This window comes from Caretta caretta, chromosome 21 (assembly GCF_965140235.1).
Source record: "Caretta caretta isolate rCarCar2 chromosome 21, rCarCar1.hap1, whole genome shotgun sequence".
Lineage (NCBI taxonomy): Eukaryota > Metazoa > Chordata > Testudines > Cheloniidae > Caretta > Caretta caretta.
Genome location: NC_134226.1, coordinates 5,019,642 through 5,036,040, shown reverse-complemented (window position 1 = coordinate 5,036,040; position 16,399 = coordinate 5,019,642). Strand labels below are relative to the sequence as shown.

General features: G+C 46.0%; 1 protein-coding gene across 2 annotated transcripts in view; it reads right to left on the bottom strand.

The window, feature by feature from the left end:
• Window positions 1–4,108: 4,108 nt before the first annotated feature.
• Window positions 4,109–16,399, bottom strand: part of CD34 (CD34 molecule) — a 28,868-nt gene continuing 16,577 nt past the window's right edge. The window contains exons 3-8 of one of the 2 annotated variants that reach the window (XM_048826563.2): window positions 16,024–16,292; window positions 14,605–14,688; window positions 10,811–10,967; window positions 10,333–10,385; window positions 6,377–6,541; window positions 4,109–4,339 (exon numbers count right to left, since the gene is read on the bottom strand). In XM_048826563.2, coding sequence (XP_048682520.1) covers window positions 4,148–4,339; window positions 6,377–6,541; window positions 10,333–10,385; window positions 10,811–10,967; window positions 14,605–14,688; window positions 16,024–16,292 — 920 coding nt within the window. In that variant the 3' untranslated portion in view covers window positions 4,109–4,147. Of the gene's footprint in view, window positions 4,340–5,692; window positions 5,887–6,376; window positions 6,542–10,332; window positions 10,386–10,810; window positions 10,968–14,604; window positions 14,689–16,023; window positions 16,293–16,399 lie in introns of those variants that run through there. The other variant, XM_075121859.1, reaches the window with a different exon arrangement.

Below are 16,399 nucleotides of genomic sequence, written 5' to 3'. Positions count from 1 at the left end.
CCCCACATGCAGCAGAGAGAGAGTGAGAGAGAATTTCAGCTGTGGGGCAAGTCACTGGGTTGGGACTCACCAGCAGTTCTTCCTTTCTCAGAGTTACTGTCTTGCTCCAGCCATACATGGGCACAGAGGAGCCATCTTCACTGCTGGTCAAAGCTGGGTAAAGTGGAACCAGTCCTAGCAACGCTTCTGGTACAGACACAACATGGAGAGTTTTAGAAGCTGTTGGGCTGGGCTTATTGCTGTGCAAAGAGCAGAGGGGGAGAAACGAACACTTTGCAGCCTACACCCTGTGTGAGCTGCTAGAGCCCTCTACCAGGAGAGCCTGCGCACCGTACATTTTGTTATCAGGATCCTTTGGGTGAAGCGGTCCAGAAATAAACAGAGTTGAAGAATGTTTTAAACCAAAAGGCTCATTCAGGCTAGGAGCCCTGCACTGAGTTCCTCAGACAGCAGCTTCACCTCATTATCACAACCAATTCCACCTGTTTCTGGTCAGCAGCACAGCCTAGCAGAGATTAACTCCTTGTCCGCCAGTGCTGGGGCAGGCCTCTGTACCCAAATACCTCAAAAAGCACCATTGCAGCTCATCAAATAGGTTTTCCATGAGCCCACGAGCTGGTTTTTCTGCACGGGAAAGCTTTAAAAAACTAATGTCTCCTTACCCATTTAGGGCCCCAATCCTTCAAAACTGAAACATGGGAATTACTTAATGCAGCTGAAGACAATGGGACATGCATAATTTTATACAGGTCAGCAGATACTTAAGGGTTACAGGATTGGCTGGAAGCTATGTTCTTTATTCCCCAAGCAGGATAAGCAGCAAAGATTGCTGACTCACCCATGTGTGAACTTAGGCCTGGTGTTACAAAAGATTTTCTCTAGCTTTGCATTTCTCTCACAGACATGATGATTTCTCAGCACAAATACATCCATATTCTTTGTAACTGAAAAATGCACATAGGAGACCCCTGCTCTCTGGGATAAAGTGTACATTTGGATAATGAAACATGATGATCTACACATGTTTCACATGCAGATCAGGACAGCTTGGTCTTGGGGACCAAGGAATCAGGAGCCATGGATTTTATCCTGGCTCTATCACTGACCTGCTGGGTGACTCTTGGACAAATCATTGATTGCATTGCTCTGTACCTCAGTTTCCCTTCCAACCCTTTATCTGTCTTGCCTATTTAGAATGTAAACTCTCTGAGGCCAGTATTGTTTCCAATTATTGTATAGTGCCCAGCGTGATGGGGCCGTAATCTCAGCTGGAGCCTCTGGGCAGTGCCATATTTCAAATAATATTAATGGAAAAGGCCACCTTTATGCAGCTTGAAATTAATCCTTAGCAAAACACAGAGAGGTGCAGTTAAATCTGACTCCGATCTAAAGCCTCAGCCCTGCAAGTCAAAGGGGTGCCCCGGTGGATCAGCTTGCAGCATCCAGGCCTAAGACATTTATCAAGGAATAATATGTGCATTGTGGACAGCAGATAATCAACCATTAAGAGGGTGTGAGAGTTTAATTCAGGGAAAGGATTTTTTGAACATCTGATCCATGTTTTTCACTTGCTCTGAACCCATTTGCTGAAAGAGAGAGAGTGTGCAAGCAAGCAAAGAATAAGAAACATCTTTTACTTATGCTATTTCTACGGGAAAGCAACTTCTCAGAGGGCAGTACATTCCTTTCTTCGTCCAGGCAGTTAACTGAGCCAGACACAGTTGCCAATGGAATAAACAGTCCATTGTTTCAAGAATACAACAGAAAAGCTGGGTTAAATTCTCAGCTCTTTTTACGGACAGTATTTACAGATCTGTTTGTAAAAAAAGATAACAAAATTTAAAATCAATAGTTTTTGTATTTTTACATGACTTCAGTGCTGGTGAAAAGGGCCTGATTGACAGAACTTGAAATTTAAATTTAAATCCTTCTTGCTAAGCATACTATGAGTCAGGCACAAAGCAGCCCTTCGCCACATCCAAGACACCTGTGTGTCTCAGTATTGACAAGGAATAGCAATAACATTTAGTAGCGAGAGGGTATGTCAGTTTTCCAGGCCTATTAGTCTTCAGCCCCAGTGCTGAAGCTGCCAAGAATGGAGTCTGTTAATGCCAATGGTGATGGTGTGTCCTCTACTCACTGTACTATGAGTCCCCTACTCATTGTATATGGGCCACCAATACATGGATCATATAGCAATGTCTCTGGTCAACCACCAACCTGGGCTTCATTGGAATCCGTGACATAGAGGTGAAAGCCACTGAGCCAGCCAGTCCCCTTTCTTCAATTAAATTTCTTTTCCCTTTACACGTACGTGCTCCCCCATCCCGCAAGGCTATGCCCAGGGCAGGGCTGTAGCTGCTATAATAATACTGGTCCCACTGATAGAGGCTCCAGGTGACATGCTTATAGAGGCCTCCACGTGCAGCTAGCCAAACTTTGGCTTGCTCAGTCAGGAGACTAGGAGCCACAAAGGCTACAGGCAGCAAATATTCACGGGGACTGGCTCCATCCTACAAAGTGAATCCGGACATAAGTAGGTCTGTTAGACTTCACTCTTTACTGAATGATATGTTACTCCTGACCCACGCAGAATGGGCTTGGCTTAAACCACTTTTTCCAAGAGAACAATCTCAAGCTCATGAGAAGGTGGAGATTGCTCCTGGCCTTAAAACTTCATGGTTGCTGAGAGGCCTTTTCTTTGTTCTTGAAAGTGAAAATCTTTCCCCCGTATGTTTTGTTTGTTTGTTTTAGTACAACCCCCTATTACTAGGGAAGGCCAAACATCAAAAGCAGGACTGAGGTTTCTTTCCTGTATGACAATTTTTTGGATTCTTTTAGGAAGTCTTTGATATCTACATATTTCCAAGGCCTCATGTTGGGTAACAATGCCAGCTCCTTCCACATGGCTTGACAGTACTGTTGCAAGCACTTGGAGTGGGGTGGGTTGTCTAGAGCAGTGTCATATGCTCTTGTACACCCACACACGGATTGATCACTCCCTTCACCTTCAACTAATGCCTCCAGTCTATGGGAGCCAGACACCAGAGGGTTCACTGCAAAACAACTACACATATGCTGTGGGAGGAGGGAATAGTAATTCAACTCCAAGTCTATTCACATCTCAGCACCAAACTCCACCTGGAAAGCTTTACATACAAGTTCCACAAGAGCATTAAACACTGAGAGGTTATAAAAAGCACAAGAAGGGGCATTCACTTATTCATGTTGCTGAGAGAGGAAAAGGCTGCACTTAAATACAAAGATGAGACTAAACCAAACCATCACAGCAAAAGACATTACAACTTTGGAGGTGATGGTAATCAGAACCCAGATCCATATATTGTAATGGGCCCAAGCCCCTGCTGGAATTTGGAGTTGTTTGTAATCTGGATCCAAGTTTTTCTGGCTTGAGCCCATATCTCATTAGAAGCAATTCAGTTGCTATATGACACTTTTTTTTTTTTTTTTAACATATAACAATGAGAGCACAGAACCAGAGGGGTGGTAAATGGGTGGGACTTGCAGTTTTGGGGCATTCACTTTTGTAGTTCAGAGGATAGTAAGGGGAGGCCATTTCCCCACTTTTTGGAAGTGTCTCTTATGCAGACAGCCCCTGATTCTCCACTCGGAGGTCTGGAAGCTAGGTTAATAGCATGCGTCTTTAACAAGAGACAGTAAAATGCTCCATTGGCTCATGAAGGATTAAGCCCTCTCCCCGCTCCCTTCCCTTCCCTTCCCTTCCCAGTAAAATCAGTATCAAGTCAATTTCTTACAAAGCTGACATAGCTCTGAATTTCCAAATATCTTCCCCACCCTTTGCTTGGGTGGTTTGACTGCTGATCACATCCCATTCTCTTCTGCTAAAGGAAGAGCAAAGAACCCTAGCCCACAACCTTAGTCCTGTATTAGCCCCTAGAAGCACCTTGCTAGGGTAGTTCAACACCGTACAGCACAGTGCTACATTAGCTCTGGGGTTTAGTGTACTTTAGAGTGGGACTTTGGAGTTCTTCAGATAAAAAAGGGTTACATTTTCCCAGCCATCCAAGGGATAATCTCTCCCTTATCCCCCGCTCCTATCTCTTCTCCCCCACCCCCCCCACCCCCGCTTCAAATCATGATAATAAGGCAGTCACCCTAACACGTTTCACAATTCAGTGTCAGCAACAATGTGCTGCCTGGCTGAATGTCCATTTTTTGAGGATGCCTGTCCAGTCCCATTCTTCTGAGCCCCTCTGTTGTGATTTGGCTTCTCCTGAGGCTCGGACTGCTCTTGGGAGGCCACGGTGACCACTGTGTTTCCCTGGCTACCGTTTTCAGTGTAATAGAGGTCTTCATCCTAAATGGGTACATAGATAACAAATGCAGAGTTAGCAAAAGGAAAGGATGAACAGCAACCAGCTTAGATGCCAAGCAGGAGCTGCAAGGCTGTGAACACCTTCATGGCGCATAATAGCAGCAGGCATGGATACCAGCTTCTGTCAACAGGAAGGAGGTAGGATACAGGCCTTAACTGTGGCATTGCAGTACTAAGGGTTAGGCCCAGTCAGGGAGTTATTTCTTCTCAATGACCTAAAAAGCAGAACACGCTGGTTTTTGTGCTGTTCAGATAAACAGGCCCAGGCTCTGCCTTCCTTGGGAGTTTGCACACCCAGCCCTGGTTTCTCCAGCTCTCTTTTCCACATGGGTCAGGCAGGAAACATTTGGTTTATATCCTTTCTTATCTTCAGCCTGCAACTCAGATAAGCAGCTTTCAGTAATGAGATAGCAGGGGCTTAAGCCACACATGCTTACAACTTAAATTTGGTTCCCTGTGGTGGTCTACACACACACATATTATTACCATCCAACTGTCAAGAGCATTAAGAAGCAGGGGCAGGTTTCACCTGCCTCTGAAGCAGAAGGTTACGAGACAGTGTTGTAGACCAGACTAGATGGACCACTGCTCTTGTTCTGCTGTGACAGCTCTGAAGGCCCTAAATGCAGCAGATCTGACAGTAAGGCCAGCAAGAGCTAGGGACATGAGGCTGTATGTGAAGTACACTTGCCAATAGAGTGTATCAGGAAGGAGATGCAGGCTGACAGAGTCTGAGGCCCTCTATTTGTCCACAAAGCCATGTACAGCATAGGCAGCAGGAGGACAAACACAGAGTCCCCTCCCAATATGCCTCAGTCCTGCCCTGGAATGGACATCTCTTACACATAAGTGGAGTTCCGGATCTATGGCCCAATTTACTTTTTGGCTTCTTTGCTGAACCATCAACTGTGGTGATGGTGGTGTTTGTGATGGAGACACCTGTCCACTGGAAACTGGATTAAGACCCCCAGGCTTATTTAACATAGGGAACATCAAATCGCCATTAGATACCAGTGACTTTCAGTCACTGCCAACGTGGGCCAGGAGGTTAGATCCAGTGCCCTAGAGGTGACAAGCTCTGTATCCTGTTACCAAGCCCCTGATCATATCATCTACTACACATGCACTGTCATTTGCATTCATGCATTTGGGAGGATCCGTCCCAGAATACTGAACTTTATTAGCCTCCCACTGTATAACTGCACATGTGCAACTAGATGAACATGCTCTGACTGCACTTCATAGAAATATTCAAGTCTCCATAAATCAGTGATAAAGAAGGAACCCCCGGAACTCAGCAAAATCTGTAAGAGGAAAAATATATATAGGAAAATATTTTCTTTCTTTCTTGATGTTCTTTATTATCCCCATTGGTTAAGCGGGGGAAACAACCTTTATTACAGCATAGATACAAGTTAGATGTATACTTTGATTATTAAATGTAATGATTGCAGAAAAGTATTTCATTTTCAGTGGCAAATTCACATGCTTTCTGAGTCTCTGGAGGAGTCTTCCCAGGTGAGTTCTTACTGCCAGGCAAAAGAAAGTGTTAGACCTAGAAGTGACAGGGAGCAAAGGATAGTGATCCCCAAATGAACGGTCAGAGAATATTTAATATTAGAGAGGAAGAGAGATTTCCTTTCACTCTTCATGCTTTGGGGTCTAGCACAGCTGTTTATGCCTCTCTTATCTCCATCTCCCCATTCACCACACTCAGGCTGGTTCAGTCACAGGCTCACCACGTTTTCTGTTTCCCTGTCGGCCTGCCTGTAGTGGCACTCAGAGCAACAAGCCGTCTTGTCACACCTATTCATACATTCATAAGCTGTAGGCAACTTGTACAGAACATAAGCTGAGCCTCTCTCGCCCCCCGAACAGAGACTGTTAGTGGCGCTTAGAGGTCTTTGGCAGTGGGTCACTCCCTTAGAGAGCTTGTGACTCTGTTGCATTCCCTCCTCCGCATTCCTCCTGTATTTTGGTTTCTCTCTACTTCTTGTTTTGCCAGCTATAAGCACTAACCAGCCTCTCTCCCCTGGGGCTCCAACTCCGTCGTTTCATAAGGAAGTATCCAGCCAAACTCAGAAACGCCAGCAAGAGTCCAGATGTGACCAAGGCAATCAGTGTCTTCCGGGGACTGTTCTGGTGAAGTCCAGGACTCTCCAGTGTATGGGATTTTATTCCAAGCTGGAAATATACCAAACAGAGCCAAGAGTCTCATAAACAGGAAATTTGTGCATGCACAACATCTGCTGAGAGCATTCCATATTTTAAAGACACAACTTTGTCTTCCACCCCAGTTCTTTATTTATACAAACACACACACACACAGGGCTTGACCCATCTCCCAAGGAAACCAATGGAAACTCATTCGCTTCAGTGGGAGTTGAATCAGAGCTTTAGAGCCAGGTTGAAAGCCTCACAAGCCCAAGATTCTCCTTCTCCAGATCAGCTACAGCACAGGCCAAAGCAGTGCAAGCTTTCCCCACACTGCCCCAACACTGTGCCTTACCCCTGACCTGCAGGCACCAACTCTAGGGGAAAGAAATCCCCAGGGCATTCAGTCCTTGGCCCCTCTGCTGAGACTGACAACCTTTATTGGAATTGGAAAAGGTTCAGAAAGGGCAACAAAAATGATTGGGGTATAGAACGGTTTCCATATGAGGAGAGATTAATAAGACAGGGACTTTTCAGCTTGGAAAAGAGACGACTAAGGGGGGATATGATAGAGGTCTATAAAATCATGAGTGGAATAGAGAAAGTAAATAAGGAAGTGTTATTTACTCCTTCTCATAATACAAGAACATGGGGCCACCAAATGAAATTAATAGGTAGCAGGTTTAAAACAAACACAAGAAAGTATTTTTTCACGCAACGCACTGTCAACCTCTGGAACTCTTTGCCAGAGGGTGTTGTGAAGGCCAGTACTATAACGGGGTCCAAAAGGGAGCTAGATAGATTCATAGAAGATAGGTCCATCAATGGCTATTAGCCAGGATGGGCAGGAATGGTGTTCCTAGCCACTGTTTGCCAGAAGCTGAGATTGGGTGACAGGGCATGGATCACTTGATGATTACCTGTTCTGTTCATTCCCTTTGGGGCACCTGCCATTGGCCACTGTCAGAGGACAGGATACTGGGCTTGATGGACCTTTGGTCTGACCCAATATGGCCGTTCTTATGTTACGTTCTTATGTTCTGGATGAGAAGCAATGCAGAAGCACAGTTTTGTATAATTTTTATTCTCTCCATCTCCGGGGCCCTGGGTTGTGCACTCTGTAGAGCCTACACACCCAGGATTGAAGGACCGCACAGCTCACTTGCATTCTAAGCATCCTCCTCAGTACCCTGCGTTTAACTCCCCTAAAAAGAGTTTTCGCCCACATGAGAACGTTATGTCCTTGAGACGTAGAGCACAGATGCAATAACTTAGTTCATGTTTAGCTGCTGGGTGCCATTTTTTTTACAGGCACCTGGAGTTCAACTTTACAAGGTAATGCGACCTCAGTGGTGTATAGAGAAGATTAATTAATGTCAGTATGGCACTTTGAAGAGTTATTATTGGGACCCATATCCTTTTAAAAAAAATACTACAGTCCATTACTGTAATCATCCGAAGCACTGCAGCATACAGTAGTGATACCAGCGGACTCTGTGGTAATGGTTGTAGAATGCTATAGTGAGTGTGTGCATACACACACACTCTGAATTTTCAGAAGTGACAGGTGATTTTGGGTGCCCAACTTGAGACACATTACAAGGCCTTGATTTTCAGAGGGTGGGTGCACAGCTGTTTCTAAAAATCAGGCTCCTCTAAATAGTCTCAGGTCAGACACCCAAAAATCACTAATTACTTTTGAATATTTAGCTCCCCCTCCCCCCCCCCTTTTTTTTTTAAAGGGATACACTGGCAATGGGTACTTCATACATATTTTGAAGTAAATAAAGTAATAAGAGATTCTGCTGCTGGGCTTAGAAAACACTTGATAGTGACTTCAGAAAGTTCATGGTCTTCCCAGAGGGAAAAGTGCTGAAGTGATTCTGGTTCCAGGATCCCTAAACAGATGAGGCTTCTGTGTAGGTCTGCAAAGCCTCAGGAATTCCCTGTCAGAAGATTTCGACAGGATGAGTGTAGGGCTGCATTCTGTTCTGGTTTTCCCAGGAAATCAGTAAGGGTGCTCAGTATGCATTGCCAGCTGTCCAGTTTTATGGGGTCGGGATCATCCCAGAAATGTCCTGTTTTATGTATGTCAGAGGTGGCAACCCTAGATGATTGGTTCATTCAACATTTTGAGCCCCTTTTGTACCAACCTGTGTGTTGCAATAGAATATGGCAGCATTCTTTAAAGTGCCGCCTTGTTAGCATCAGAGGACCTACAACAGAGGTGGGCAATCTACGGCCCGCAGGCCACACCCAGCCCATGGGACCGTCCTGCCCAGCCCTTGAGCTCCCAGCTGGGGAGACTAGCCCCCAGCCCCTCCCCCGCTGTCCCCCCTTCCCCGCAGTGACACCGCCGCATGGGTAGTGCAGCTTGCGCCCGCCCACCTCCCAGGCTTTCCAATAAGCCAGTCCTGCCGCTCTGAGCGGCATGGTAAGGGGACAGGGAGCAGTTGGATAAGGGGCAGGAGGTCCCGGGGGGCAGTCAGGGGACAGGGAGCGGTTGGATGGGGCGGAGGTTCGGGGGTGGGGGGCGGTCAGGGGATGGGGAGCAGGGGGCAGTTTGATAGGAGTGGGAGTCCCGGGGGGCAGTCAGGGGACAAGGAGCAGGGGGGTTTGGATGGATCAGGGATTCTGAGGGGGGCAGGAAGTGGGAGGGGGCGGATAGAGTGCAGGGGCCAGGCTGTTCGGGGAGGCACAGCCTTCCCTATCCGGCCCTCCATACAGTTTCACAACTCCGATGTGGCCCTCGGGCCAAAATGTTTGCCCACCCCTGACCTACAAGGTACCATTGGGAGGTATATTATTCCTCATGTAACAGGAACATGAATCAGTGCTTAGATCAGAATCTGTTTAGAGCACAAAAACAATCTGATTAGTACAGACAGTGAAAGATCCCCTGTTTCTCCCCAAAACAGATACAGCCTAGCAAGCCTCCTCCACACATTGACTGACCTCTGACCACCTCTAGGGAACAAAGGGGTTGATCTCTACAGCCCATTGGTGTCTGTCTCCTCTGACTGCCAGCCAGGATGCCCATTAAAGTGGCATAGTGTTGATAGCTGGACTGAAATCATCTTATTTATAGTTGGTCACCAAATGCCCCTGAGATAGTAATACTTTTCAAAAAAGAAAAGGAGTACTTGTGGCACCTTAGAGACTAACCAATTTATTTGAGCATGAGCTTTCGTGAGCTACAGCTCACTTCATCAGATGTATACCGTGGAAACTGCAGCAGACTTTATATACACACAGAGAATATGAAACAATACCTCCTCCCACCCCACTGTCCTGCTGGTAATAGCTTATCTAAAGTGATCAACAGGTGGGCCATTTCCAGCACAAATCCAGGTTTTCTCACCCTCCACCCCCCCCACACAAATTCACTCTCCTGCTGGTGCTAGCCCATCCAAAGTGAATTTGTGTGGGGTGGTGGAGGGTGAGAAAACCTGGATTTGTGCTGGAAATGGCCCACCTGTTGATCACTTTAGATAAGCTATTACCAGCAGGACAGTGGGGTGGGAGGAGGTATTGTTTCATATTCTCTGTGTGTATATAAAGTCTGCTGCAGTTTCCACGGTATACATCTGATGAAGTGAGCTGTAGCTCATGAAAGCTCATGCTCAAATAAATTGGTTAGTCTCTAAGGTGCCACAAGTACTCCTTTTCTTTTTGCGAATACAGACTAACACGGCTGTTCCTCTGAATACTTTTCAGTTATCACCAACCTGGACTGGATTTGAACTATCAGTGAAAGACTACTTTATCCTCGCCCACGAAGCCATCCAGTCTCCCATGCTTAAGTAGCTTAAAGCATTTACCTTAGTTAGATCAGACGTTGGATGTTGGAGGAGCTTTTCTATTGCATCTGCATCTGCAGTTTTCAAAACAGAAAGGTTGTGACATGAATGCCAACAAGTCAATACTTCCAGTTTATATCAGTGTTGAAGAGACAAAGGAGAAGCTGTGAACTCCCCATTCATTCTGCAGGAAATGCTGTGACTCAATATAAGCCAAATAAATCTTTAGTTAAACTCACTTAATAGAGAAAGGAGAAGAACAGTTACAGAGCTGATATGTTCTCTGAGAATTCTGCTTTCTAGTCTGTGCTTTAGTGTTAGTTTTTCGAGCACATGTTCATATAACCCCCAGCTCTGCCTCCACAAACAAGTCATACATCCTCACGGTCCACCAACTGTTAACTTCCCTCTTTCCCACAGAAGCCCCCACTTTCCTTCCTATCCCCCATACACAGACACAGTGGTCACAACAAAATCCAGAGACATTGGTTCCACTAACCTTTACTGCCAGCCTGAATGAGCAGCATGCAGAAGGGATCCACCTCAGATTTGGCGAATTCAATGTGGCATGGCGGAGAAGAGAAGAGATTGTCGTGTGCTGCTGTGTCACAAATCACCATACCTAAATTTGCTCCCTTTGTCTTTACAAAATTATTCTGCAAAATTCCCAGAAAGAAAGAGTTATTAAAAGAAACTGGACAAATCCACAAATGGTCTCCCACAATGACATCTAAAACATATCACTAGCTTGTGTTATTGTTATCACTTACATTGCAATAGTGCCTGCAGCCTTCTTACCAGATCTGGACCCCATTGTGCTAGGCATTGTACAAACATATAGCCAACACCAGTCTAACATCAACTCAAACTGGGAAGCAGTCTGATCCAACAGACTGAGCAATGGACTGGGAGCCAGGGACCACAAACACCAATTCTTCCTCTTCCACCAACTAATGTGACCTTGAATGAGAAATTTCACTTCTCTGTGCCTGTTTTCCCATCTGCCAAATGGGAATTTTGATACTTACTCACCTCACAGAACAATTTTATGCTTGTAAAATAAATTTTAAATATTAACGAAATTTTAAAATTTATTTTTACCAAGCCTAAATTTGGGGTCTAAGGTGCTTAGGTGTGTCCCTTTAAATCTCAGAATGAGAAAGAAGCCAAGGGAGGCTTTATTGTTCTGAAATTGCAGGCACTATCTGCCCCATTGTCATCAACTAGGAGAAGAGGGAAATAACAAAGAAAGACTGGCCTTCCTGTTTAGGAAATGTGTTTAGTATTTCTGATGGGTTGTTGATCAAAGACGGAGCAAAGAATAAAATCTTCTCACTTTTAGCATTAAAACGACACTTCTACTTAAAAACAATAGTGACTCTTGGGTGGCGGAAGGGAAAAATGGATTGCAGCTTTTTCCTCCTCTTGGCCAACTTGAACACCAAACAGGATGGACCTTCTCCTGAAACCTGTGTACACACATACTCTGGATTGGGATCAGGGCTGGACTTTACTAAAACTGGGTCACCATTTCTTAAAATATTCTATCTGGGAGGGGGCTGGACAGCTCAGAGTGGCTGCTTAGCACTTTCTAAAATCAGGCCCCTCTGATATGTGTCACACTGGGTACTCAAAAAATGGAGATGCCCAAAAATCACTAGGCTAGTGGTTCTGAAACATTTTCTGTGCATGGCCCCATTTTTACCTATATTGCTTCGCGCAACCCCAAACAGCATGGAAGATGCCATTTAAAAACAATGTCTTCCATGCAGCATGACCTTGCATGCACCAGAGGTGGATTATGGTGTTGTGGGGTCCTGGGCCAGAGCAAGTGGGCCCCTCCTTCCACATGCAGTCTCCCTAACCCCCCTACCCCCGTGACTCCTGCCAGGGAAATGGGGTTAAGGCATGGGGTCTTGCTCTCCACCCCTGCAGCACTCCTGCCAGGAAGCAGGGTTGGGGTGTAGGGGTTTGCCCCCCTCTGCCCGCCCGGCAACTCCGCTCCCTGGCAGGAGCACAGGCAGGCCAAGCGGGGCAAACCCCTGAACCCCAACCCCGCTCCCTGGCAGGAGTGCCGGGCAGGTGGAGTGGGTCCAGGCACAAGGGCACCCATTTTTCTGGGGCCCCCCAGATGGCCAGGGCTCCTGGGCACAGGCTCCACTGGCCCAGTGGCTAATCTGCCACTAGCATGCACATACATGTGCAGGGTCACGCTGCATGGAAAGCTCCATTTTGTAGAGCAAAATAGTGTCCTCCACGCAGTGTGAACTTGCGCATACGGTACATGTGATGTCATGCTGTGTGGAGGACACCATTTTGTAAAATGCACACTTTGAATTGCCACAACCACATTTACTGATGGAGAAACCCACAGTTTTGGAACTGTCGCACTAGTCACTTTTAGAAAACATTGGCCTAGCTAAGCACCAAACAATAGAAAACCTCCCAGTCACACCAGTAAAACCATTTATACTGGCTTGTTGTGAAAACAGAAGGTTTAAAACAACCAGTTAGTACTATTTCCATATACAGTAGTTTGTTTTGGGGTTGGGGGACTGAGATGGGAGGAAAGACCTGTGTGTATTTACTTTTGTCTGCTGTGGAAAGAATGCTTGAGAGTGTTAGAGTTTCCTTTGCATTTAACAGAGACAGACACCAGATTATTGCATGCATGCCTTGGGAAAGGCCAGCAGGAAAAAGGAGAAATGACTCAGCCTCCTCTATCTACTCTCCTCTCAGACAGTTATCTGGTTTCCAGGTTCAGCAGTTAACCAAGCTTGGAGATCAAATTGTTTTTTCCATGCAATGATTAGTTAAGGTGGAGGCATGAGGAGAGAGGCACCATGGGATAAGGGTATCTGGAAAAGCCATTGTTAAAACTGGGGTGGTTTAAAGCATTTCATATTTGGGGATTCCAAGTGTACGAGCAGTCACATGCGACTTGCAGGAGTAGCTGGAATCCAAGGGCAGAGGACCTGTGTCAAACATACTCAGTGATTTGCCCAAGGTCACATGGGAAGTCTGTAGCAGATGCAGGAACTGAACCCTGAGTCCCAGTCCAGTGCCTTAACTTCAATACCATGCTCTAAAATTTATTTTTATTATTTAATTTTAATTTTTTTAGATTTTCCAGCATTTCAGTCATTCCCAAGGGTGAGCACAATTAACAGGACTCATTTACTAACTTACTTTTAACTAAATACACCCAATTTCTTGGACAGTGGATCTCCACCAGAATATAGAAATATACAAAACCTCACATCTGACAATGCTGTCTGTTTACTGCATCCGATGAAGTGAGCTGTTGCTCACGAAAGCTTAGGCTCAAATAAATTGGTTAGTCTCCAAGGTGCCACAAGTACTCCTTTTCTTTTTGCCCACTAGATGGCATCTGTGTTTGTGGTCACTCACTCCCATACCTTTCAACATGAATTGTTGCTAAAATACTTTCAGCATGAATATTAACAGGAGAAATGCCAGTTAATAGGTAATTTACAAGGAAAAGTCAATAGAATAAGAATCTAGCTCCCCCCCAGTGATCTCAGTGTGGCTGGCTAATGGAGGTAAAGTTAATCACTGTAATTTCACACCAGTTAGCAGTCCCACAAGATTCTTTACCATCTAGCATTTGTCTCAGGTCTTCACCTGCTGCACAGTGAGTTTATTCCCCTGCAACTTCACCTTAGCTGATCCTTCCCCATTCATCTCATCTTAGTTTTACAAAAAAATAATTGCACTAACAGTTTCCAACTGGACAAGTTCATACAGACCTGGGTTACCCTTCAAAGCCATTGAACTGGGGCAGTGAGGCCCAGGTTCCACCGTGTCCCCCTTGTCTGACCCAATTTCCTCTCCATGCCAGCTGGCAGTAAGGGAAGAGGAGGATGGTAAGGCAGAGGAGATAATGTGTGCAGGACTGGAGTAGGTGTGTGTGTTTGTGAATAGTGATTTCCTGTTAAACAGGAGGAGACAAAAGAAGTTGAGGTGGCCCCAGGCTGCACCATGATGGAGAAGGACATGATTGAATTCCTCCTGGTGACTCTTGTTGTTGTGTACTCTGTGCTCAGTCAGCAGCAAGCAGTTTGCACTCCCCGTGCCCTGGGAACGGAGCACACGCCGTAAATACAACACTAACATGCCAGGCACCATCAGCTTTGCTGGCCCCTTGTGGCTGCAAGGGGCCTTGCTGGCCCCTTGACATGATAGTAAGAACCTGCCCCAAAAACCTCACACTGTTCCCATGCGGCTTTAAAACAAGGGGCCACTCTGCCCACCTGCATAGTTGCTACTTACACATGTGTCGGGCTCATGGAGATGCAAGCAGATCACTCTGGGCTTCTTCACATGTTTAATATTCTGGCAAGCGATGGTGTAGGGCTAGAAAGTAAAAAAAAATACAGCTGCATTTGTAAATTGCGTAGGTACAGAGAGACAGGTCAGGACACATGGCTGCATCCCTTAGGCAAGTCTTTGAAGCTCCTAGATAACAGGTGTCTTTCTATTTCTGTATTCAGAATGGTTGGGATTATGATCCTCAAGCTCCACTGATTCCCAAACCCTGTTTTATCAAGGAGTTTTCCAGGCCACATCCTGTAATTACACTGCAGAAGATGGAGTGGGCAGGCAGTCTCTACAGAGCTGTTCTCTATATGGCCTGCATGTATCCAGGTTTCCTGCATCCTGGCCCCTAGGTACAGCCTAACTGTACTAGCTCTGCCATCTGCAGCCTTTACTTAGATTCAGCCCATTATGATTCACATCCTTAGGGTGAGGTTGCTTGCTCTGCTCCCCAGCTGGTTGCTAGTCCTTAAAAACTCTGCAAAGAAAGGTTCCAATTCCACCTCTCTGGCAATTCTAGCCCTATAACATCTATTGCCAAAATAGTCCCATTGAACCTATCCCATGTAGCCTGCTTGTCTCAAGTTGAAAAGCGTCACTGTGGTAATAGACATGCCTTCTGAAAATCTGTTTTAATGGCAAACCTCACTGTATCAGGAAGGCAGGACAGAGCAAGCGGGAACAGACTGAACTGCAGCAGGGAAGATGTAGCCAAAGGACATGAGATCACCATGGCTGGAGATACTCCAGACTAAGCTAGAAATCCATCTATCCGGGATGGTTTGAGGAGAGTGAGAACAATTCTGCAGCAATATCAGAGGCAGCCCACTAGAGGTTCCTTGCAGCCCAAAGAAATCTAGGATATGCAGTGCCCTACAAGCCGTTCCGCTAGAAATGTGTTTGTATCAGTTGCGGAATCCCTTACAACACGCTCGTCAATCCGAGAAGTGTGCTTTTTTCAAATGATCTGCCATATCCAGGCATTCTGGCAAGGGGTTCCATGAAAGACAGTGCCAACCGGTAACTCCTGGCAATTCTCTAATGCCTTCAGGGGGTCTCAGAACCATAAATGAATATAGCCTCACAGCACCCAAGGGATAGGGCAGTCTCATTATCCCCATTTCACAGAGAGGGGGAAGTGACCTGCCCAGTGTCACAAAGGGAGTTTTTGGGAGGGCCGGGAACAGAATCGAAGTCTCCTAACTCCCAGTCCTGTGCTCCAGCTACAAGGCTGTCCCGTGTCCCATACGTGCGCAGCACTGGATCTGGTTTAACACAGCATGGTATGAACAAACCACAGCTTCTGAATAAAGTCTTCAGGAACAACATGCTCACCGTGATTCATCAAATGCATAGTCAAGCACTTCCTCCTACCTCCATGGTGCTAATAGGCGGGGGTCCTGTGGCAGCTGAGTGGGAAGTTTGCTTTGTGAGGACAGTAGTGGCTGTCGAAACCATTTCCAAAGTCGTGGCTCGTGCTGTCGTACTGAAAGGAGCCTGTGATATGTTCGGCTGCGAATCGGGAGATGTGTTCACTGACACTGACTGGTCTGACACATGCATGTGTGTTTGGGTGGGTCCTGTGGAAGTCGCAGGGCTGGTGTCTTCAGTCATTTTGGTCGTTTCAGCAGTACTTTCTTTTCCTGCATAGAAAAAAATAGGAGCATGCTTAAGGCCTCTTGAATCAAAGTTTGTCATTGTAGTGACGGAACTGCAATATTGGTTTGCCGTAGCCAGTGGTACTAGAATG